Raw genomic sequence first — 24,785 nt, forward strand, 5'->3', positions numbered from 1 at the left:
TCTCTCTGCCCCTTCCCCACTCACGCTCTGTCTCCCTCTGTCTCAAAAATAAATAAACGTTAAAAAAAAAAAATTCGGGAAAGTGGTCCTTTAGGATGGGAGGGAGGCTGCACCGGATGCATGTGGAAGGTCTCAAAGGTACTGGTGTGGGTCTAGTTTTTATTTTATTTTTTTATTTTGGGGGGGGGGTCTAGTTTTTAAATTAGCTAGCGAACACATGGATGCTTGATTGTAATTATTATTAGCCGTTAAACTGCACATGGTGTCTTTTACAATAAAATTTTCTGTACATAACACTAATACCTACCTTCTAGGATGCAGGCCTCTCTGATAGGGCAGAGAAAATGTGAGTAAAGTATTGGCACAGTAAGCTCTCAGTTTTGAGTGCTTTGGCTCCCTAAGCCTCAGTTTCCCCATCTGCAAAGTAAGCTGGTGGCACTGCTGAGGCTTTGTCCTCCAGCTTGTGGGTTCTGTGTTCCCTTTGTTCACACACACACACACACACACACACACACACACACACACCGGAGGGCAGGTGTCAGGCCCCATCCTCTCTCCAGTCTCCCCACTGCCCTACGTCACTGGTAATTTCGAAAGTGGCAAAGATGACACCCGGGGCCCTGGAATGGGAGCTCCTAGCCCTAGTTCCAATCCTTTCCAAATGGGGCAATTAGGCCTTTTCTGAACTTCTCGAGGATAAAATAGGCATAGCAATCTGTTTTCCTCCTCTAAGCCCATGGGTTAATAGTGGAAAGTGCTGTGCTCCAGTAAGAGACCATGACTGGTGGACCTGCGAACCTAAAAGCGTTCTCACGGTGGGGGTGGGTGGCATCCGTGAGCCGTGAGAGACTATTCTGTGACCGCTCACACGGTGATTGGTGTAAACGTACCTCTTTGCCTGGTTTTCCGCCTCGGTCACTGTGTACTTCCTGGTTGTACTTTTCTATCCTGCTAAGTGTCCTCCCCACGACCCCACCGCTGTGTACCTGCTCCAGTCACGGTGTGCCTGTTGACTGTCCCTGTCTCAGTCTGAAAGGTGCCTGTCTTTGCAATTATGGACCTACCTCCAACGCTGTGTACACCAACCTCTGTGTACCTGATTCACTCAGCGCGACCGTGACTGTCCCGCGGTCGGTCGGGGCGGACTTGTCGGGCGCTCCTAGGTCTGAACGTGCGTGGCTGTACCTGTACCGGCCCTCGCATCGCTGTGCGCACTCCGGTGAGTCCGCGCGCACCTGGCTCGGCCCACGCCTCCCGGACGCCGGCGGGCTGTGCGCTCCGGTCCCGCAGACGTCGGCGCCGCGGGGGCCCAGTGCCGCGTCCTGCGTGCGGCGTCCCGCGTCCCCGCCCCCCTTCGGGCCCGGCCGGCTGGCGCGCACCGGCTGCGGGGGCGGGGCCGGAGGCCGGGGCGGGGCGCCGCGGGGGCGGAGCAGGAAGGGGCGGTGGCCGCTCCGCCCCCTGCCGCCCGGGCCGGCAGCCGCCTCCCCTGCCCGGCTTCCGCGTCACGGTGCCGAACGCCACCTGCCTTCTCCGTATAAAGGCGCCACCGGCCTCGCCCCCAGGACTCGGCCCCATGGAGACGCCGCGGGCCGCGGCTGGCGCTCGGCGGGGTGAGGCGCGCGGCGGGGCGGGGGGCGCGGACCCCGGGGGCGGGTGGGCGGCGCGGGGAGGGCTCCGGCCGGTCCGGAGGGGAGGGACGTGGGGCGGGTCTCTCCGATTTTGCCGGTCCCCGGGAACCCCTCTAACTTAGCCCAAGTTGGGGGGAGCCTCGGGGAGGGGGGCTGAGGTCCGGAGGGGGGCCGAGGGGCCGCGGAGCTCGGGGCCGCGACAGCCTCCTCGTCACCCGCGCCCGGCGGCCAACCAGAGTTTCCCAGCAACTTTTCTCGCCAGTGGGTCGCCTCGGAAACTTCCCCACCCCCCCCACCCCCACCCCCGGCCGGGGAGTCCGGCCGCGGGCCCTGCGCCTCCTCGGCCTGGGCTCCGAGCGCGGGGCGGGCGGAGGCGCTGACCTCAGCGGGGAAGCCCCCGGTACCCCCTCCCCCCCGCCAGCGCCCGTCCAACCTCGGGTTTCCATCAGAGAGCCCCGCCCCGCAGCTGTGGGGGCGCGGCGACGTCCTCCGAGGCCTCCCAGGACTTCTGGCTCCCCTGGGTTGCCACGGGACTAGGGGCGGGGTAGGAAGTGGAGTCAGACAGCGTAAGTTCAAGTCCTTGCGCCACCAGCTAACAGCTGGATGACCTTAAGCAAGTTCTTGAAGTCTGTGGCTCAGCTTCATCCTGTATATACTGGGAATGATGTCTCCTAGCTGGGACAGCTTTCGAGAGGGTAGGAGAGGTGACACGTGCGGCCGGCTTTGCCCGTTGCCACCAGTCAGTGTGGTCTCAACCTGTTGGGTGGGGTAGGGGCTGGAGAAGGGTAGGAGAGAGAGCCACTCCCATCTTTAATTCTTGTGGTTGTCCTACAGGAGCCGTGACAGGTGCTTTCCATCGGTGTGAGCTGTGAGTGGCAGGTGGAGAGAGGTCCACTCAGGAAGCCAGCCCCACCATGAGTCTGTGGGAACTTGACAGTCGTAGCTGCCAAGGTACTCCCAGGCCGGATCAGGAGCCCAGCACTGAGGAGGCATCGGCTGTGGAGCTACAGATGAAAGTTGATTTCTTTCGGAAGCTAGGCTACTCATCTGCTGAGATCCACAGTGTCCTGCAGAAACTGGGGGTGCAGGCCGACACCAACACGGTGCTGGGCGAGCTGGTCAAACATGGGTCAGCAGCCGAGCGGGAGCGCCAGGCTTCCCCGGACCCCTCTGCTCAGCTCCCCCTGGTCCCCCGGGGTGGGGGCACCCCCAAGGCTCCCACCCTGGAGCCCTCGCCCCCAGAGGAGAACAAGGAGGGCAGTGACCTGAGGCCTGTGGTCATCGATGGGAGCAATGTGGCCATGAGGTACGTGTCATTTCTGGGGCTAAGACCAGGGCCTGTGGCTGGGAATGGTGGCCATGTGTCTCTACACCTGTGGTAAAGAGGCCTTCAGGAAGGAGTGTGACCTGTTTTCACAGACCCGTCTAGAGGAAGGGAAGGCCTTTTATTGAGGCTCTACGATGTGCCAAGAGACTCCCTTAATCCTTACGGCGTCTTGGAAGTGGGTCTGTTAGGAATGTTTTCGGGATGAGAACAGAGGCTCAAAGACGTGCTCATGGGCTCAGTATTGGTAAGTGGTAGAGCACGGATTCGAACTTAAGCCCTTGTGTCTCTGGAGTTCACCTCATGCACTATGTCTCTCCCTGAAGGCCAGCACTCAATCTCAGTTCCTCTCCTGTGACATCAGGCAGCTTGGTGTAAGGGGAGTAGACCGTGGGGCCAGCTCCTCCGTGTAGGAGCCAGTCACTTGATGTCCGTGAGCTTTCTCTGCTCATCAGTAAGACCCAGCCAACCCCTGCTCAGGTGACATTTGTGAGGAGGGGCGGCACAGAGCCTGGAGAGAGATGGAAGCTCAGTAAGCTGTAGTTGTTCTTACTGCTGTTACTTAGGGTCTGGGGCCTCTGAGGCCTTGTTGTCCCAGACCTGGACCCCCAAGGAAGCAGGCCCAGGTACTGAGGCCTTTGTCGCTGTGACCAAGAGTGACCTCAAGGATCTGGCTTACATGGGGGGTGTGGGCAGGTCAGCTGTGACTTGGGTTGCCTCTGCTACAAATGAGGCACCTGGGCCCCAGGGCCAAAGCCAGGACTCCATCCCAGTAACAGTCCCCTCTCCACAAAGACTGTCACAGGGAATGGGGGCAGGTGAAGGCAGGGGCCACGGCTGTCACTGACCCCACGGAGCACAAGCCTGCTTTCAATCCAGGCTGCTCCCTCTGGCCCTGCTTTCTCCCGGTCCTTCCAAAGTGGTTGCTGAGTCAGGGCTGGGTGGATCGTTCACCAGGAAAAGTTCCAATGGGCGTGGAGAGGGAGACCCCAGACTCAGGGTGGGGCCTGGAGAGGGTTCTTTGGTGCCAGAGGGGTCTCCCAGGTGGGCTGCCTAAGGCTTCAGTACCCAGAGCCCCTCCCACTCCCAGCCCAGCTGGGCCAAGTCAGCTGTAGGGCTGGTCCTGGCCCAGCTCAGTACGGATGCAGGTGGCCTGTTCTAGCCACCTTTGGATCAGTCTTCCCGTCTCGGAAATGGGCTGAGCCTAGGTGGGAGGTTGGGTAGAGCTGGCTGCCACACGGCTAGCGGCAGCTGGTTACAGTCTGTGCTTTGAGCATTAGGGGGTCCCTTCTCAGGCTCCAGCAGCCTGTGGCTGGGCGAGGAGCTGCATAGGTCTGTGACTTCTTCCCCTGGAGGCTTGGGTGGGCTGCACCAAGCTAAGGCTGCCTGCCAAGGACTGTCTTCCCACCCCCTCCCTCCCCAGGGGCAGCCATGTGCTCTGTGTGTTTGTATCCAGGCAGGAGGAGGAGGGGCCTGGGCGGGAGGAGGGGGTGGCCCCGAGAGGAGCTGGGCCGGAGAGGCACCGCCTTGGGGGTTTCTGAGCTGGGGCTGTAGCAGGAGGGGAATTCCTGCCTCAAACTTCCTGTCTCAGCTGCTGCTGGGTTCCTGCCCTGCCGCCCCCTCCCCCCCAAGGGCAGACAGACCAGCCCCCACCGTATGCAAATCGTGGGGAAATTCACCTCTGTTTCCTTCTAAGGGAATTTTTCTCTTGTAGCTGGGCCCAGCCCAGGCAGATCTCTTTACCTGGGTAGCCTGGCCTAGCCCTGCCCTCTATCCTAGGGTGGGAGCAGCTGAGCCCGAGTCCCTACATCCTCACACATCTTAGCCAGTCCCCTCACCTTCTGGGCGAACGGGACTGCGGTGGGGGAGGGAGGATGTCTGGTTTTCCTGTGCCAGCACAGCTTCCTCCATTGCAACAAGAGGGACTAAAGTTAGCTCTAGGGAGGCACTCCTGGCCTGGCTTGACTTGAGGGACTACATCATGGGCTCTACTCCTGCCAAGAGCAAGGCTCTCCCTACCTGCCTCAGGAGTGCTTTCAGGGCTAGGACAGCTGTGGGCAGACTTGTCCCCAGCTCAGGCTTTTGATGCCCAGAGGCAGTACTCTGTCCTTGAAAGCTGTGGCATCCCATGAAGTCCTAGGGCTGGCAGATGCTGGCCTCGGATGGGCCATGTGCACGTACGTACGTGTGTACAGAAGCAGGTCAGTGGGTGCATGTGCTGACTGCTTACCTGAGCCAGGGAGCCGAGCCAGGGGATGATCACGTTCCCAATGCGGAGACAGCAGAAGGCCCAGGGAGGGGCATCATGAAGACAAACCAGGGACCTAAGCCATACTGGAAGGTCAGGGAGGCTTCTCCGAGGCAGTGCCGTTTCACACGGGTCCCAAAGAGCAGGAGTTTGCCCGCTGCACTCTTGTCTCTTGTTCCCAGCCTGCCCCTACCTCTTAGCGCCTTGTTCAGACTTAAATTTGAGGGCTTTTCCTTCTGCTAGATAAACTTCAGGTCTTGCTGTTAAGGGACTAGAACAGCAAGCCAGTAGCCCCAGATGTGGGTTCAAGTTCTGTCTCCGACCACCAGCTAGGGAACCTTGGGTGAGTCGCAGAGCCTGGGTTTCCTTCATTGTGGCTTTGTTAAGGATGAAGACAGAAGGTGCGGGCCTCACCTGGCCCCCAGTAGGAGCTTGGTGCCTGCTGACCGCCATCTGCCCCAAGGCCAGGGCTGGTACTTTGTACCTGTCTGAGCATCAGCACCCGTGGTGGTTATGAGCACAAGCCTGGGGCTCGCGTCTCTGTTTTACCATTGCCACAACTTCTGTGCTCTGTAGACCAGTTTTCTCATCTGAATGAAGGGGAAAGGGGCCTTTGATGATAGCACCCTCCTCAGAGGCTTGCTGACAATTCAGTGTTAAGCACTTGGTTAGAGCCTGGCTCACAGCCCTCAGTAAATGTGAACTTTTTATTATAAAGGAGCCTGGTGGGCAGTGGGGAGGCCCCGCCACCTGGCAGGGATGAGCGCTGCCTTCAGATGGACTTTGCCCCCCTACGATTTATGGAGACCTTCAGACCCGGGAGCCCCAGCCTATCCCCCAGACAGCCTCCGTGCCCTGCAGCTGCCCCACCTGCCCCTCTATCTTCTCGTGGGGCTATCACCCACCCCAAAGCTACCCACAGGATGTGGTTGGCTGTGGCCTTGCCTCCCTTGTGTAACGTTTATTCTGTTTAATTTCACCAAGCGTAAGAGACTGAGAGCTGTTCACGGAGGGGTGAATGAGGGGCAGGGGCTGTTGAGGAGGGAGCTGCAGCTGGTCCCGTTCAGCGCCCCCAGCCTGGCCCTAGAGCCCTTCGACAACAGCCAGGGTTCCCTGGGGGTCCCCTGGCCTCCTCTTATCCTCCCAGGAAGCCTCCACTTTGCTGGACTGTCTCTGGCCTCAAGCAAACGGGAAAGTTATGCTGCTGACATGGGCCCTTCTTTCAGAGGCTGGAGGCTACCAGGCCCATTTTACAGATACGGAAACTGAGCCAGAGCAAGCTAGCAGCCCCTCAGGGCTGGCTTCTGGATCCAGCCACATTTGGACGGGGTGAAATCCAGTCATCAGACCACAGCAGGGAGTGTCCCATCTCCAGCTCCCCTGCTAACAGAGAGAGTCCCCTGGTGTCTTCCTGACTGTCTTTCTGCCTCAGGTCGTGCCCTCCCCAGAAGGGTGAGGAAAGGACAGGGCGGTCCGGGTCTGGGCGTTTGGGGGAATTGGTAGTCTTGGGAGGAAAAGCAATGCCCTTTCACTTTCAGACTGAAAGGCTCCTCAGTGGCCTCTCCCACTCTGTCACTGCTGGCCTGTGTTGGACAATGGATCCTGGCTCCTTCCCCTTCGCCCTCCTGAGTCCCAGCCCCTGGGGCTTGTGTAGGACTGAACTTTAATCCGTGTTTAATCCAGAACAATCTGGTTTCTCTTCAGTTAGCTGGGGCTCGTCCCTTCCCACCCCCACCCGCAGCACCGCCCAGCGGCCGAGGGAGGGGTGGTGACTCAGTGTGCCTGTGTGCATCTACGTCCCCGTGGTCCCAGCACCCCCGGGTGGGGCGGGAACCAGAAGGCTGCCAGAGCCTTTCCCCCACCCCCAGGTGTGTTGCAAGCAGCCTGACCCTCCCCCACATGGGAAGCGGGTGCCGCCAGATTCCTGGGCGTCTCCTCACTGTCGGGAGATGGAACTTCAGGGAAAGTCCCCGGTCTGGCCATCCCGGACGCTGTGGGAACCAGCAGGGAATGCAGGCCTTGGGCCAGAGGGCAGTGAGCTGAGCCCAGGGCAGGGGCCCGCAGAGCCACGCCCTCCTGCCTGCGGCTCGGGATGGCAGGCCAGCCACCCTCCAGGGCTGACCCTGTGCCCCTTCTTCTTCCCAGCCACGGGAATAAGGAGGTGTTCTCCTGCCGGGGCATCCTCCTGGCGGTGAACTGGTTTCTGGAGCGGGGCCACACAGACATTACGGTATTTGTACCATCCTGGAGGAAGGAGCAGCCTCGACCTGACGTGCCCATCACAGGTGAGTGGCACCTCTGGGTGGGGGGGGCGCACTGCCCCAGCCGGGCTTTTTCCCCAGGGAGACGGTTTGGGTGTGACTGACCACTTCTGGGCCTCAAGCAGGGACCAGCTTGGTTTGTTTTTGTTTTTGCTTTTTACTGTTTGTTTATTTTTGAGAGAGGAAGCGAGCATGAGCGAGGGGGGCGGGGAGGGGCACTGAGATCGGGGACAGAGGATCCCAAGTGGGTTCTGGGCCCTGCGCTGACAGCAGAGAGCCCAACGCAGGGCTCGAACTCACCAACTGTGAGATTGTGACCGAACCAAAGTTGGATGCTTAACCGACTGAGCCACCCAGACGCCCCAGGGACCAGCATTTGTTTTCCTGGCTTCTGCTGTCCTCTGCCCCTGCCTGCCTTGGTGTACCTGGAGTTCGGAGCTCCTGTGCCTGGCCACCCAGAGGCTCTGGGTCCAGATGGGGCTCTGACCTGCGCTGCCACTGCCTCCCAGACCAGCACATCCTGAGGGAACTGGAGAAGAAGAAGATCCTGGTGTTCACCCCGTCGCGCCGGGTGGGCGGCAAGCGCGTGGTGTGCTATGACGACCGCTTCATCGTGAAGCTGGCTTTTGAGTCCGACGGCGTCGTGGTCTCCAATGACACGTACCGGGACCTCCAGGGCGAGCGGCAGGAGTGGAAGCGCTTCATCGAGGAGCGGTTGCTCATGTACTCCTTCGTCAACGACAAGTACGTTCCTGGCTCCCGGGCCCCGGGGTCCCGGGGGAGAAGCCGGACGTGTCCTCTGGCACGGGGCTTTGTTGCGGGGAGCTCTGCTGGGGCCGCGGCCTTGTATCCAGGCAGCTTTGGGAGTGAGTGCAGGGGACTCACCACCAGGTAAAAGGGGCCAGGCTAGGCCAGGGCATCTGAATGTGGAGTTGCCGAAGCTTCTGTGATAGGTAGGATCTGGTCAGTGGTTCCCAGCACTCGGTCTCTGGCCAGAGGCCGGCGGATGGATGCAGCCTTAGTTGCAGATTTTCAGGTTGCTGGCCTCCCCACGCCCTCAGGGAGTGCCCAGCAAGAGAACTGCCCTGGCGGGGTCCTCCTCCCCTCCCTTGGGGCATTCCCGCCCTGGGCCCAGAGGCGTCCTGCAGGACGAACAGCAGTTTCCGGAGCTGCTCTCCCACCTACCCTGCAGGTTCATGCCCCCCGATGACCCCTTGGGCCGTCACGGGCCAAGCCTGGACAACTTCCTGCGGAAGAAGCCACTCACAGCTGAGCACCGGAAGCAGCCGTGTCCCTATGGTAAGAGACCCAGCTGCCCCCTCACTCCTTCCCCTTCCTCTCTCATCCAAGGCAGCCTGGGCCCCCGAGTGCTTCCTCTCCGAGACCACCCAGCCCCACGTTTCCTGTGCCCCACCTTTCCCCCTCCCAGCCCTGGTTCTGGAACCCCTTGCTTAGAGACCCCCTTATTCTCTTCCAGGGAGGAAATGCACCTATGGGATCAAATGCCGGTTCTTCCACCCAGAGCGGCCCAGCCGCCCCCAGCGCTCTGTGGCTGATGAGCTCCGTGCCAGTGCCCTCCTCTCACTCCCTAGGGCCCCGAGCAAGGAGAAGAGTGGCCGGCGGCCTTCACCTTCATCCCAGCCCGGCTCTCTGCCGGCAGAGCATGAGCAGGGCAGCCTAGATGGGAAGAAGCTGGGAGCCCGGGCATCGCCAGGGCCGCACCGAGAGGGTCTGACACAGACCTTCGCCCCAGCGGGCAGGAGCCTCCCACCTAGCGGGCGCAGCGGCAGCAACTTTGGGCCCACAGACTGGTTCCCACAGACGCTGGATTCTCTCCCGTACAACTCCCAAGAGTGCCTGGACTCGGGCATCGGCTCCCTGGAGAGCCAGATGTCAGAACTGTGGGGGGTCCGAGGAGGAGGCCCTGGAGAACCCGGCCCGCCTCGGGGCCCTTATGCTGGCTACGGCCCCTACGGGGCCGAGCTCCCGGCCGCTCCAGCCTTCCCTACTTTTGGACGGGCCATGGGTGCCGGCCACTTCAGTGTCCCTGCTGACTATGCCCCGCCGCCAGCTGCCTTTCCACCCCGAGAGTATTGGTCTGAGCCGTACCAGCTGCCCCCACCCACCCCAGTCCTGCCGGAGCGGCAGGTGCCAGGCCCCGGGGCCGACCGGGGCCCGTGGGCCGGGGCGGGGAGCCTAGCCAAGGAGCGAGCCAGTGTGTACATCAAGCTGTGCGGGGTGTTTCCCCCGCACCTGGTGGAGGCCGTGATGGGGCGCTTCCCTCAGCTCCTGGACCCCCAGCGGCTGGCTGCCGAGATCCTTTCTTACCAGCCCGGGCACCCCAGCGAGTGACCCAGCCGTGCGGCTGCCGGCCCTAAGGCTGGACAGAGGGAGGAGTAAAGTAGGGAAGGGAACCCACAAACCAAAGATACTGTAGGATTGGTCCTGGCCCACCCGGCACCTGGAGCCGGCTGCCGAGTGGGGCAGGAACGATCACCCTGTTGATGCACATTGTATCTGTAGTTTAAGGAGACGCCGCCGTAAAGGCGTCAGTCCGTGGCTGAAGCCCAAACCCTCCTTTCTCTCAGAGGGCGGGGAGGGAGGTGGTGGGGAGCAGAGGCCTGGGCTGGGGGCCCTGCGCACGACCCCCCACCTCCGCCCCACCCCTGGGATGCCGGCCTCGGCTGGCTAGTTAGGCACTGTGTGCCTGCCCTCCAAGGGCCCCTCCTGTACGCCAATGAGGCCTCATCAGTGCTCTCGCAGGGCACCGGGCCTCATGTTAGTAAGCAAGATGCTTCTTAATAACCCACCTTCTGACCCACTCTGTTTGCAGCGTCCTTGCCCCCGCGGGGGGTGGGGTGGGGGGAGCGGGCCAAGGGCCCTCTGTCCCCACCCCCTCTTCCCTTCCTTCTATACTGAGTCCTCTCTCGCCCTTCCCCGAGGGTGGGGACACGTATTTGTGTGTGTACAGGTGTCATGTTAACTACTTTAAGTGGAAGTCCTTGCGCTCCCTTAACACGTCAATAAAGTACAATGTGAGCCCCTTTAAGAGATGCTGGTCTTTGTTGTACCCCGGGGGTTGAGCCGGCCTTTGGGCAACGGAGGTCGGCAGGTGGGCACCAAAGTGCTCAGCCCCCTGGGGGCGGAGGCTTCCTTTACTGAGAGAAGGCGGTGGGGGGACACAGGATTGGGCTGTTCCCCTTTTCTGTGCTGGGACCGGAGCTCAGGGCAGAAAACTATCTGGCTGAGAATAGGGCTTCCAGGAGAGTTTGGGAGAGAAGGGGATGGGGAAGCCCTTGGGTGCTCGGCTCAGGCACCATCTTCCCAGACACTGCGGTGTTCTAGAGGCCGAGCTGCACAGCGGAGCAGGGGCGCCTGGGGGGCAGCCTGGAGAGGCGGTGCCAGGCTAACCTCCAGGCGGGAGGTTAGGGGTCCTGGTCCTAAACTCAAGAACTGGCTTTGCCACCCCAATTATGTCACCTGGGGCAGTGACCACCCCACTCTGGGTCTCCCATTTCCTCATCTGTGAAGTGGCGATAATGTACCTACCTGACAGGATTGTAGGGGGTACACAAGAGCATGTTTGTTGAGTGCGTGACCCAATGCCTGGCACATAGTAAGTGCTCATTAAAGAGCCTCTGGTGGCGTTCTCTGTGGGCTGTGTTCACCTCACCATCTCAACCTTATCTGCCCCGAGAAGGACGTCAGCCAGGAATATATAAATTTTTTCTTTTTTTTCTCCCCCAGATGGATAAATGAGATACAAATGTTAAATATTTTATGTTTTTAAAAAATTTTTAGTTTATTTTTGAGAGAGTGAGAGCGCCAGTGGAGGAGGGGCAGAGAAAGCGACACAGAATCTGAAACAGGCTCTGGGCTCTGAGCTGTCAGCAGAGAGCCCCGATGCAGGGCTTGAACCCACGGGCCGTGACATCATGACCTGAGCTGAAGTTGGACGCTTAACCGACTGAGCCACCCAGGCACCCGGAATGTTAAATATTTAAGTGAAAAGTGGGGCTGTCAAATCATCCCCAAACACCATCAACAGGGCAAAATGGAAAAATACAGTTTTAATAATTCTATATTTGAACATCTCACCTAATTTGTACTTATTGTTTATGAAGCTTTTATAGTATCTGTATTTTTTTTAGAAACTGTTCTAGCACAGAACAGCTGTGCAGCAAGTGGAGGAAAATGCCACACTGGCGATCTCCCTGCACATTAGGCCCCCGCTTCGTTCTTCACCCTGAACGTTCTTTAGAAGCCTGCACTGGGCAGGAACCCAGGCGCAAGGTGGGAAGGATCTCAGCAAACATTATCTCGAAGCCTCCACACCTGCTCTTCAAGGCGCCCCGTGCCCATTGCTTCCAGCCTCCTTCGAAGGTTTTATCCGCACAAAGAAATGTCATTGCCTTATTTATAAAATACTTTCTTCCCATCAAGTACTGTATTCCAGATAAAAGGCTTTTTTGTGGGCCTCTGTTGCTTTGTATGGAACAGGAAGCTGCTGCTTGTGTTTTGAGGGATGGGGGAAGGGTCCTACAGGCCGGTGGCAGCAGGCAACGGGGCTAGACCGGGGGTGGCTAATGTCTAGAGGCTGTGCCTGGCCCTGCTGGCTCGTTGACCGGCACCAACAAGGACAGCAGAGCCCATGAGGCAGGTGCCAGCCGAGTCTGGGCTCCGGCGAGGGTTGAGTCAGTCCAGGGCCCTGACGGCCTGCACTTGCACCCAGCTTGGCTGTGCCAGCCATCCGGGGCTTGGAGCTGCCCTGTCCAGGGCCTCTTTCTCTTAATTTTTTTTTTTTTCAACGTTTATTTTATTTTTGGGACAGAGAGAGACAGAGCATGAATGGGCGAGGGGCAGAGAGAGAGGGAGACACAGAATCGGAAACAGGCTCCAGGTTCTGAGCCGTCAGCACAGAGCCTGACGCGGGGCTCGAACTCACGGACCGCGAGATTGTGACCTGGCTGAAGTCGGACGCTTAACCGACTGCGCCACCCAGGCGCCCCCAGGGCCTCTTTCTCAATCTGGCGGCCAGGCCCGATGCCCAGGATGTTTCTTTCCCATGACTTGGGCTGTCACTGCAAAGCTCCACGCCACCTCCTGCCCTGCCCGCTGAGGCACCTTTCCTCACAAGGCCTCAGTGTTCCCACCTGTAAAAGGGACACAAGGATCCCTGCATCTCTCTAGACTGACAAGAGGATACCTCAGTTGGTGTGGTGCCAGCCTGAGAGGGAAAAGTCCTGGCCGTGTGGCCCTGGGCCGCTCACTTCCCTCAGCTCCCTGGCTTGCCTCACAAAAGAGTTGTAAGGTTCCCACAGGCTCGTGGGAAGGAGAGGGTGCCAGGGCAGGAACTGATCCTGAGACAGAAGTTCAAGCCACCGAGGCGTGGAGAGGATCAGACTCAGGTGGCTGCCCCGCGTGCCCTTTCCTCCTCTGCCTTCCTGGTTCTAGAAGCTGAGAAGCTGGTGGGGAAACCAGTGAGTATGCAAATCCTTGCCCTGTTGGGAAATGATCCTGGGGAGCTCCCGGTGCATGGCCTCCTGCCAGCCCTTCCCGAACCCCCTCCCACACATCCCCCACCTCACCCTGGGGCTCTTACCAGCAGGGGCCAGGCCCTGAGTCTCCTTGCCAGCTGTCTCAATGCGGGTTAACCCTGCTGGGGGCACAGGGTGACTCCAGAAACCTTGGCCTCCCTGGCAGAGAATGATCTGGCCCCCAACGGATGAGAGTCCCTGCCCACTCTGCCCCCATCCCACTTTGTTAGCCTGAGGAACACCCAGTGGTCCCCGAAGAGCTGGGGAACTTCAACCAGGAGCAGGAGAGCTCTGAGGCTCCAGGGGAGTAGCTGGTTCTCCCAGGCCGCCCACCCCCGAGACTGCTAGCACCTGGAACATTGTTGGTCTCCCTCAGGGTGGCGTGGGGCAGTGGCTGAGAAGAGGCCACCGCTGACCATGCAGTTGCCACTTCCTTCCCTCATGTCCCCTCCCCTACAGAGAAGGGCAGGGCCCCCGGCCCAGAAGGAGGGGGTGGGCAGGCCTCCATCAGAGAAACTGGGACCCAGTGAAACACAAATCTAGGAGGTGGGTGTGGGGAGGGTGGTGGAGCCACCAGCCCAAGCCCCAGGCCCGGCTGGTCCCTTGGGGGCTCCTGGTCCCCTGGGGGCTCCTGCCCCCAAACAAGGCGGTCTCAGGATCCTAGCACTCTTTCTCTGGGGCTTCTCAAATCTCTGGCTCATTTTCTTCCCCCTAGACCAGAGCAGAGTGGGTGGAGTTAAGAGCAGTGAGTAAGTGCCTGTTCAGGGGACCTCCTTGTTCAAGGGAAGGGTGTGGGAGATTTGGCTGAAAAAGACAGGAAGGAAAGCCCTGCAATTAAGGAAACTCGAGCCATCCCAGGCCAGGATATGTAAATCCTTCCAGCTAGTTCCTGGATGGGGAGGAGGCCTCAGGCTGTCGTCCTAGGATGTGGCTTCCTGGAGCCCATCTCAAGGCAGCTGCTGGCCATCTCAAGTTGTCTGCCCATGTAAGAAATGGCTGCAAAGGTGGAAGAAAAGGATCAGGCAACCCATAGCAACCCACACTGACTCCGGCATGTTGCTGGGTCTGGGAAGGGTCCAGCGGCTCAGATTCTGGCTGCCGTCCAGAGAAGAGCCCCACTGAAGGCCAGGGGTGCTTATGGTGCTCTGCCTGCCACCTGCTGGCGCCTCCTGGTATGACTGTCTGTGCAGCAGGGGGCGGCTCAGCCCTCCCAGCCACCAGCACTGGCCTGAACGAAATGCCAGGAGACAAGCATCTCCAATAGGATCTGAAAACAAGAATTTAAAGAGAATAATATGGAGAGTGCTAAGGCAAAAATGGGAATTCTTTTTTTTTTTAATACTTTTTTTTTTTTTTTTGGTAACACTTATTTTTGGGAGAACGCAAGTGGGGGAGGGGCAGAGAGAGGGGGACAGAGGATCCTAAGCGGGCTCTGCGCTGACAGACGGCAGTGAGCCAGATGTGAGGCTCGAACTCACGAACCGTGAGATCATGACCTGAAGTTAGACGCTCAACTGACTGAGCCACCCAGGTGTCCCTCTTTTTTTTTTTTTTTTTTTAATGTAAGCTCTACGCCCAATGTGGGGCTTGAACTCATGACCCTGAGATCGAAAGTCAGTTCTACCAACTAAGCCAGCCAGGTGCCCCCAAAATGGGAATTCTTAATGGCGTCTGCAGCTCCACCTGGCAAAGCGGCACCAGACGTCATGGTCACGCCTTCTACAAAACGGGAAGCTCCAGAAAATTCCAACTGCTATGGGTAACAAATAACCCAAGAAAAATCCTCAGGAACTGGAGGAATAAGGAAAGGGAGAAAAACAAAGCATTCACATTTCAAAAGTGATTGGGGCGATAAAAATCACAGTGAGATCCGTGTTCTAACCCCTTGGTACATTCTCTACAGCTCAGCAATCCCACTGCTAAGAATCCTATTTGCAAAGCTAAGGCGCCATGATACTGCCCGAAATGGCCAAAGAGGGAAAACAGCATTCACGCCATCAGAAGACCCGTTACATAAATTTTGGTGTAAGCATATAAAGGAATGTGAAGTAGCCGACAGAAGTGAGGCGGCTGCATTTACAGAACACTTTCCAAGCTGGGTTACTAGATCAAAAACGTACGCCACCATTTTTGTAAAAACCACTTGCGTGCGTGAGGATAAACTCCTTTGGGAGGACACGCAATGAACGGCCTCTGGGAAGGACAACTAGTCGCTGAGGGACAGGTGGACTGACTTTTTTCCTTCCTTGACCCTACTCCAGCCCTATTTGAATGTATGTCGTTTGCATGTGTTACTTATTCAAATGAAATATTTTAAAGCCTGAGGAAGGTACAGAAGTAAGTTATGGGGGTGGGGGTGGGGATCTGAAGAGGGTTATTTTGGCCGGGGCGGGGCGGGGGGGGGGGGGTTCCTCTAAAGTTTATTCTAGTACACGAACAGTCAACACTTAGAGCACAACGTGTGCGTGTTGTTAAAACATGACAACTGCCCATTCTGAAGATCAAAACGGTTGAATGCCAGCGACTGCTTGCGGTTCAACTGAACATTTGTGAATTATCTACATGTACTAATGAGTATTTACAGAGACTGTATCACAACACATTCAGAGAACCAAAACAGGCTGAGCCAGAAAATGGATACAAATCGAAGGCCCGATATGTTCTTCCCACCTGCCATGAGCCATCCTCCATACCCTCCTTCCTGGGGACCACCACCCTGAGCTGAAGTGGGGATCAAAATCCATACCACCGGCTGTCTTAGCAATGAGAACCTTCACTCTGCAGAAGCAATTTCTTTTTTCTTAACTTTTTTCAACGTTTTATTTCTTTTTGAGAGAGGGAGAAAGAGTGCAAGTGGGGGAGGGGGGAGAGAGAGGGAGACACAGGATCCGAAGCAGGCTCCCCGCTCCCAGCTGTCAGCACAGAGCCCGACGTGCGGCTCGAACCAACGAACCCCGAGATCACGACCTGAGCTGAAGTCAGCCGCCCAGCCGACTGAGCCGACCCAGGCGCCCCTGCAGAAGCAGTTTTTGAAGCAAAGTGAAAGCGGTTTCAAATCATGAAGCTTCCCATTTAGAAAATTCAGACACGAGAACATTTACATTAACACAGGAATGAGACTCCCAATTCCTTCCGACTCTGTCCGCGTCTTCCACGCACACCACCTTCCCCGGGCACTGAGGAGGCCACCGATCTGGGAGAAGTCACTGTGTACAAAGAAGCATAAGGCCGCTTGCTCTCTCTCTCTCCACACTGCGCCAGGGCAGTGGCCCTGGAGTCGGGCTTCAGAGGTGAACTTCTACATGTAGTAATTAATGCCTCAGTCATTTGGAGTGAGGCTGAGGGGCACAGCAGTCAGGAATAAAAGCACAACAACTAGGTCACAGCGCGTTTCAAAACAGCGTATTTACTCCTTTCAAAGTTTGGCCATTTTAATATTTATTTCAATGCCCTTATTCACCGCATAGGTTGAGATATCAACAATACTCTCTATAGACTACTTAACAGAGTATTCTAGAGCACCCCAAGGCTCAATTTGTGCAAGCACTGGAAAGGCACCCAAGACACGTACAGCAGCTCTGAAAAACCTATGCCCAGCTTGTACGGGCCGGATCCAAACTTACGGCGCTTCCCTCGGCCCCTCCCCCAGAAGAGCTTCCGATCTTTCACTTGGTGGGTTGTCCCTGCTCTCCATCTTCAACTTTGTAGGGTCAGATGCTATTGAGAACATTTTGAGTTTCTTCTTTCTTTTTTTTTTTTTTTTTAATTTTTTTTAACGTTTATTTGTTTTTGAGAAAGAAAGAGACAGAATGCGAGTGGGTTGGGGCAGAGAGAGAGGGAGGCACAGAATCTGAAGCAGGCTCCAGGCTCCAAGCTGTCAGCACAGAGCCCGACATGGGGCTCGAACTCACGAACTGTGAGATCATGACCTGAGCTGAAGTCCGACGCTCAACCGACTGAGCCACCCAGGCTCCCCGAGAACATTTTGAGTTTCAACAAACTATTTCCTCAGCCCCTGGAAGAGCATACTTGAGACTCCCTAGGGAGCTCTGTACAGACACCTCCCTTCCAGGAGAAGACACAAAATACAACTACCCAGTGCCTGGGTGTTTTAAAATGTCTCATAACTACCAAAAGGAGCGAAGGACAATCTCTTCCCGATGTGGACACGAGAAGGCTAAAGGCCTAAAGCAAAATACCATTCCAAACCCAAGTAACCCGGTGAAGACCTGTCCGGAAGGAAGCCCCTCTCAGGGCTCCTGGCAGCTGTTCCGGTTCCGAGGTCATCGGCCCAGTGGATGTTTGTGGACAAACTTAGTCAATAAGCAAAGTTACAAACATCACAAGCACGGTAAGTGGGATCTCTTGGGTTTCTTTCCTAAACCTCCCCAATCTAAAGACACAAGCAGTCTCTCGGGATGTAAATATCTTCGGTCTGTGGCCAGCTTTCAGGACAACTGGCAGGTCCCCTAATCAATGATTAAAACTTTATAGAGAAAAGAAGTATAAAGCAAGCAGCCTACTTCTAACCATGATTATACACACACATGTGTATTCACATAAAGGGGTATGCTTTTATTTATTTACTTATTATTTTTTTTTAATTTTAACTGTTGACTTATTTTTGAGAGAAAGAGAGAGAGGGCGAGTGGAGGGTTAGGGAGGCACAGAATCCGAAGCAGGCTCCAGGCTCCGAGCTGTCAGCACAGAGCCTGATGCGGGGCTCGAACCCACAAACTGTGAGATCATGACCTGAGCCGAAGCCGGAGGCCTAACCGACTGGGCCACCCAGGCGCCCCAAGTATGCTTTTAAATAATACATCTTTTTAAGCTCAATCCGACTAGATCTCCAGCAAATGTCAGAGAGTCAGAAATATTTTCAGGTTTGTTCTGTGCTTTTCCTTGGGATCATGGAAACTGTAGGAACCCCCACTCCTCTCTTCCAGGAAAGGGAAAAACTGACAAAGAAGGACAGAGAAAGCTTCTGGTTCCCATCGTTTTCAGTTTTACAGTTGTTTCTTTCTTTTTAACAATCTAAATATAAGAAACTATTTTCTTAAAAATGCAGACACCGGAGTCCTCTTACCAAAGACATAGCCAAAGACATCTAATTAGCCACAGAGTCAAAAAAAAAAAAAAAAAGTTTATTTGAGAACAAGACTGAAAGCGTTTGCACATCCGACAAGGTAGACTCATTCTGATAACAGATGCCATCCGTATTCAGCTCTACCAATATTATCACAATGGAACATATTTTTTCTAACAAAGATATGGGCATAAATCAAGGACTATGACTAAACAGCATCAAAGGAAAGGTGGGGCCCCAAATCTTATCCCACAGAATGATTCGCAACATAGGATTTCAATCAAACACTCCTAATGCAGTGGTTCGCAACCTGGCTTCTTATCAGAATCCCAGGAACTCTTTGGAAGGAAATCCCCAAAACTAGACTGTACCCCAGTTAGAGTCTCTGGTGGGGGGAGGGCCCAGGCATCGGTAGGTCTTTAAGCTCTCCAGGTGATTCCAGTGAGCAGCCGAGGTAGAGCACCACTCAAGAGGCAGGTGACAGTTCAACAAATCGGCAAGATCCTCAGCCCGGCCGGCCCGGTGAGGAAGGGGGTCTGCCGGGCATCGCTGGCTCTCGCGGATCCTATCTTTCACTCTGCTCAAGAACTCCATACGTTACTGGCTTTGGGTGCAACTGAGAGCCTTTCCATATGCCTTAATGATTTTTAGAGCAACGTTTAATCAGGCAGATACCAGCAAAGAGAGAAAAATGGAGAATGAAAGAAATTTCCATCAGGCATGATATGAATAAATAAAATAAGTGAAAAAACAATCTCAGGTTTAAAAGTAAAGCATGAGAAGTCAACACCTGTGAAATTTTATTTATATAAAAGAATAAAAATATTTTAAAAGGATTGATTTAAACTTAGGTCTTTCAGCTTTTCCTGTTCCTTGAACATGAAACTGCTTCCAACGCAGAAAGATTTAAGATAGGTAATTATTAAATAAACACTCTTTACCTTTCCCCTGCAAAAAAAAAAACAAAAACACAGAGCCGCGTTTCCCATCTTATTTACGGTAAACCAGATCATTCTCTGTTAAAAATAGTGGCAACTGCGCGAAGCGGACGATCAGATATGCCAGCAGGAAGGTATGAGCTGTACAACGGCATTACAAAAAGTCCCAAAAGAAAAGAAGATGGTAAAAACAATAGAAAAATAATAAAACACAAACAAAATAGGAAAATGCCAGATATTTACAGCCTCCCTCTGAAATGTGACCTATGTTCTACTTTCGGCATAAAACAAAACCGGAGAACATGTCTCAATGGGTATCACAGACGAAGAAGCTGGTGCCAGCCAGTTTGCGGGGGGGGGGGGGGGGGGGGGGGGGGGGAGACACTCATTCCAAGAAGGGAAAAACGCACAGTTAGCAACTTGCTGGAATTGTAACCACGTCTTGGTCTTCTTGCTGTTCTGTTACCAAAAATGACACAAAGTAAATGATCCAATGTGGTCTTACAGAAATGACTTGTCACCACGGTTCAGAATAAACTATTCAGAGTCACAGGCACTGGGTCTGGGAAAGCAGAGGTGGGTGGCCGCACGCTCAGGTGAGGGATATTTATCTTTGTGAGGTCGGAGGAGGGAAGCAGGGCTCTATAGCCTGGAAGCTTCTGCACTAATGAGTCTTCTAATAGTCCTAAAGAGAGAAAAACAAAGTCCCAACTTACTCTCAGTAGAACATCAGTTTGAACCTAGGGGGAAAAAAAAAAAAACCTCACCCATAAAGAACCCTGCTAGGGGGTTGCTCTGTAGCCAAATATTCTACTTCAAATGTAACAGACAACACTTCACATCTGAAAATGGCCTGTCTTCCAAGTCCAGAGAGGGACCGAAACATCAATGCTGCCCTTATCAGGCCCCCTGAGCTCACCAATCAGAGAAAGAAAGAAAAAAAAAAAAAATCCTAGTAGTAATTCATTCTTTAATCAAAGGGACTTTTTCTTCAGGAAAAATGTGTGACCCCTTTCTCTACCCAAAATACAAAAGAAAGTAACACCTACAAGTTGAAGTGTACCCAAATGGACACCCCGGCCTTCAAAATGAGAGCTGCAACCCGAGAGAGACAAGAGAGACAAGAGACAGAGAGAGAGAGAGAGAGAGAGAGAGAGAGAGAGAGAGCGAGCGCGCTCATGCGGGAGCACTCGGGCTCTGAGGACAAACACATGGTTCTAATCATCTACAAAATCACCAGTCTCTCTGAAATGGTCTGGCTGATACTTACAGCTCGTGGTTTTTTGTTTAACTTCAGATCAATCCTGTGATAGAAAAGATAAAAGATATTTGCATTTTAATTTACAGAAAAAGGGGCCAGGAATCAGCTACTGCATAGGGCACAAGCTATAACAAAGACTATTTGGTTAAGTAAAATCCACATTCTTCATTAGACTATGTCACATTTAGTTGTTTACCCAGATATTATTGAGCAAGTATTTAAAAACATAAGCAGATACTCTTGCCGCAAGGCAGACTTAGATGACAAAAAGAAATATACAGCAGTTACGAAAGCCGTATCATTTTAAAACTATTCAGAACTAGGCGTTAAAGAGATTGGATTAAGAGGGCATGCTCTACGTTAATGTGTTAGCTCTGTAACTCTATCACTGATAATCACTGAGACACATAATGATTAAGAACAGGAAAGAGACTAGGAGTTTGTATTTCTGGACAGGAAACACAAAAGAAATTAAACAAATTTCAATTTTTAAGTCTTTCCAAAGCAAAATATCAAGATCTTAAACTATTAATCTCCTTACGAAGCAAAGCCAGAAAATCAATTTAAATGTGAATTAAAAGTAAAGGTTATCTACTTTTAAAGAAATTAAAATGCATAAGAGTGAAGTTTACTTAATTTTGCTTAAGTTATTAAATAAAATGTTACCTCCATCACGTTTTTCTGTTTTTAAAAAAAACTTCCCAGCCTAACCTAATATACATACCTACAATTGAACAGATAAACTATGGGTTAGAAAGGTCTCAAAAAGGCATATCGGTCTCTACACACTAAACAACACAGCACAAATACTAATTCAAATCAAACTTACTCAAAGTCATAATCAAACATGCCAGACGGGCTGAGGGGCAGCATTTGAAAGGAAGAAAGCAATAGAAATTAATATACTAATTGAATAAATTAGTCGATTAGCCACCCTAGCAAGATTTGTAGAAACAAAATCAGCTTTCAGAATCTTAAGCGATAAAGTTTCAAACATCAAAGCACCCAAGATTTTGTGGTTGGGAGAGTCCCTTCCCTCCTGGATTTTGTATCAGAGCAGACTATGAAAGGAAAAGTTATTTCATTAGGAAACGAGGTCACTGCAGGCCCTCTATTAGCTGCCAGACTCAGAGTTAGAACTTGTAAAATATTTAATTGTCATGAAGAATATAAATAGGGCATTAGAAGAAATAGAGAAAGAAGGGTTTAGTCATACAATGAAAAAGGTGCTTCGAAGACAGTACTAACAATTCAGCACAATATACTTTGACCAACATAAGAGATAAAAACATCATACATTTTTAAAAAGAAAGCATTTTGCAACTTTGAACTCAAGTTCTATGTTGGAGGCATGTCTGGGGAACACGGTCCTCTTTCTACAGCATTCATCCTAGAGGCCCAGGGTCAAACGAATCACCTCAGTGCTAGGCCTGCTCCAGAAACTGCAGAGGCAAGTCACTTTGCCCCTGAACTGGCGATGACAGCTAACTGTTCCTGTCAGGGCCAGGACTTCGAACACCCAAACCGACGGCCCCCCCTACTAAAACAAAGGAGAGCCGATCTCCCCAAGCCCCCAAGCCTCGGGGATCTGCAAGGGAATGGTGAAGGGGAGGAGGCTGTGTAGGCCATCGCTGCTAACAGACCACAGTCCAGGCAGACCTCCAAGGCAAACATGAACCCTGAGCATGACACCGGCTCCTTGGCTGTTGTAACACCTTTTACACCGTAGGTAGGTGCTGGAACAATATGCAAAATGCTGTATTTTCCTCCTAGCCCATGTTTGCAAGAGTGAAGCTGGAAGAAAACATAACTTCAGTATCCCTTATGCAACCGTGTCACTTACGGCATCTGGGAAAGGGTACACGGTGTACCAACCAGGAACTATCAACAACCTAACTCTCGGCCTAACTTAATTTTGTTCGCAAATTAAAGTAGACTGCACCCACCTAATGAAAACTTCGCAAGCTATCTGGAAGAATTCTAGGGTTTTGTATATTAGTAAAGACCTGTAAGAACAGCTGTAAGTTATTATTGCAACTTTCTTCCTTACAGCCGCTGGGACTTATTGTTCAGATACCCTGTAAAATATAAGAATTCAGAACAGGGTGATCATCTGTGAATGCTAAACATTATTTGATAAACGTTCATATTCCTAAGGAGGACAAATCCAAAAGTTATTCCTTTTTGCTCAAGTTCCATATTTATTTCCACTTTGCTTTACTCAGCAATAAATAGGGCCTGGCACACAGTGGGTACTCAGGCATTTGCTGAAATAATTTACAACTGACTTCATCTAAATAGGTGGGGGGGGGGGTGGCACATTGCGGGGGAGATACAAGTACCGTTCGGGGTGCAAACGTTCAAATGTGTACAAACAAAAAGCACTCCAGCCCCAGCCCTGTGCCCACTAGGAGAGACATCAGTCAGGGGGCAAGGGGGCAAGGGGTCTGGACACTTCCTGACCAAAGATGGCAGAAATCTGAGAACTTTAACTGGCCACTGAGATGCCACTGCAGTGCACTGAACCTGTTTACACAGAAAGAAGGCAAATCAGCTCCACTCTTCTCCCTTGGGGCAGGTAAGCGCCTACAGCCAAAGGGAGGAGGCCGGCCAGATACCACACCAGGGGGTGACAAAAGGCTCCAGCTTTCCAGACAGAAAATGTCATTTGTGAAAGCAATAACTAACATCGAAGATCTTTATAAATCCTAGTATTTATAAAAATGGCAGGAAGAAATGCTGTTTCTATGGAAATCTACTAGTACTAGAAGCCTGCAGGAGGAAAGTTAAGTTCATGATTAATTCCCTTTTATCGGTCAGCTGATCACGGCATTAAAAAAAGGGAAGGATTGGGGCACCAGTCGGTTAAGCATCCGACTTCGGCTCAGGTCATGATCTCACGGTTCATGAGTTCAAGCCCCGCGTTAGGCTCTGGGCTGTTGGCTCGGAGCCTGGAGCCTGCTTCGGATTCTGTGTCTCCCTCTCTCTCTGCCCCTCCCCTGCTCATGCTCTGTCTCTCTCTGTCTCAAAAATAAATAAAACATTAAAAAAAATTTTTTTTTCAAAGGGAAGGATTACCTATAATAAACAGTAGCTATCTACTGTACCACAAATGGAAGAAACATCCAGAAACTTTCAAGGAATGTTCCCCCTACTCAGGACACTGTGAAATAGGAAAAGAGTAATTACTTTAAAATGACACTGGAGTAAATTTAGTAAAAGCAACACAGAGCATGACAATTATCTCGACAATTTAAAAAAATATTTTGAGCATCGTTCGGGGGGTGAGGGGCGGCCCGGGTGGCTCAGTTGGTTGAACGCCTGACTCTTGATTTCTGCTCAGGTCATGATCCCAGGGACATGGGATCACACCCCGCATCAGGCTCTGCACTGAGTGTGGAGCCTGCTTAAGATTCTCACTCTCTCTCCCCCTGCCCCTTGTTCCACCCCTCCCCCACTCACGTGCTCTCTTAAAAAAAAGAAAAAAAAGATCATGGTTCCCTGCTACTGTTTGTGATCAGTTAGCATTAGTCCTACCACAGTGATTATATAGCCTATAACCTACACACAAAAAAAGATAAGCAATTTTTGCTATTTGTTACTGCAGTTACGAGATTGACATAGTGATTTTTGGTTTGCAGGAAAGTGCTGAGCAGCAGTCTTGAGTCACCATTTGGAGGAAATACTATTTCTGCAGTCTAAAAACCACCACCACCATTGACAAGAAAAATTTTTAAAAGAATTAAAGAATCTATTGATGCCTAGGAGGCTTAAACCAGTTTAAGTTCATTCTACATTATCCCCATGTGCCATAACCACGAAGCTAACAACGTGAATGCCTTGGGTGCGTGTGAAGGAACATCCTACACGTCTGTGGAACAAGCCAGCCCAGAAGCACACTGGAGCACAGGGAGCTCCGCCCTCCTTGCCCTTCCCCTTTCCTCTCAATGTGCAGCCTCCTGGGGCGCCTGGGTGGCTCAGCCAGTTAAGCGGTCCACTTCCCTTCAGGTCATGATCCCATGAGTTCCAGCCCTGAGTCGGGCTCTGTGCTGACAGCTCAGAGCCTGGAGCTGCTTCAGATTCTGTGTCTTCCTCTCTCTCTGCTCTTCCCCTACTCGTACTCTGTCTCTGTCTCTCAAAAATAAATAAAAACATTAAATATATATACACACACACACACACACACATATATATGTATGTGTGTGTGTGTGTATATATATATACATACATATATATGTACATATATGTATATACATACATATATACATACATACGTATATATACATACATATATATGTGTGTATATATGTATATATATATATATATATATATATATACATACACACACATCTATCTATCTATCTATCTATCTATGTATACATCCACACACACACATATATGCAGGCTCCCAAGAGGAGCAGGACAAAAGCCAGCCTGTGGATACCTAAACCAAAAGACAACCCCCACCCCACATACACAGTGGACATACATTATCTAGAAAG

The 24,785-nt window shown here is 52.9% G+C and overlaps 2 protein-coding genes across 4 annotated transcripts in view; one reads left to right on the plus strand and one right to left on the minus strand.

Moving 5' to 3' along the window:
- The first annotated feature begins 1,501 nt into the window (after positions 1-1,501).
- ZC3H12A (zinc finger CCCH-type containing 12A) lies at positions 1,502-10,510 on the plus strand. The gene is made up of 6 exons (XM_030325786.1): positions 1,502-1,610; positions 2,463-2,934; positions 7,346-7,485; positions 7,971-8,205; positions 8,654-8,760; positions 8,939-10,510. Exons 2-6 carry the CDS (start codon positions 2,543-2,545, stop codon positions 9,811-9,813), a joined length of 1,749 nt encoding a protein of 582 aa, XP_030181646.1. The 5' UTR covers positions 1,502-1,610; positions 2,463-2,542; the 3' UTR covers positions 9,814-10,510.
- A 7,611-nt stretch (positions 10,511-18,121) lies between these two features.
- MEAF6 (MYST/Esa1 associated factor 6) overlaps positions 18,122-24,785 on the minus strand; it is a 28,262-nt gene continuing 21,598 nt past the window's right edge. The window contains exons 6-8 of one of the 3 annotated variants that reach the window (XR_003970867.1): positions 20,950-21,007; positions 20,293-20,326; positions 18,122-19,707 (exon numbers count right to left, since the gene is read on the minus strand). Coding sequence is in view for 2 of the 3 variants with exons in the window: in XM_030325471.1 (XP_030181331.1) it covers positions 19,699-19,707; positions 20,293-20,326; positions 21,113-21,142 (73 nt within the window). In the remaining variant the exon portion in view is untranslated. Of the gene's footprint in view, positions 19,708-20,292; positions 20,327-20,949; positions 21,008-21,112; positions 21,143-24,785 lie in introns of all 3 variants that reach the window. The other 2 variants (XM_030325471.1, XM_030325472.1) reach the window with 2 other exon arrangements.

This window comes from Lynx canadensis, chromosome C1 (genome assembly GCF_007474595.2).
Source record: "Lynx canadensis isolate LIC74 chromosome C1, mLynCan4.pri.v2, whole genome shotgun sequence".
NCBI classification, from domain to species: Eukaryota; Metazoa; Chordata; class Mammalia; order Carnivora; family Felidae; genus Lynx; species Lynx canadensis.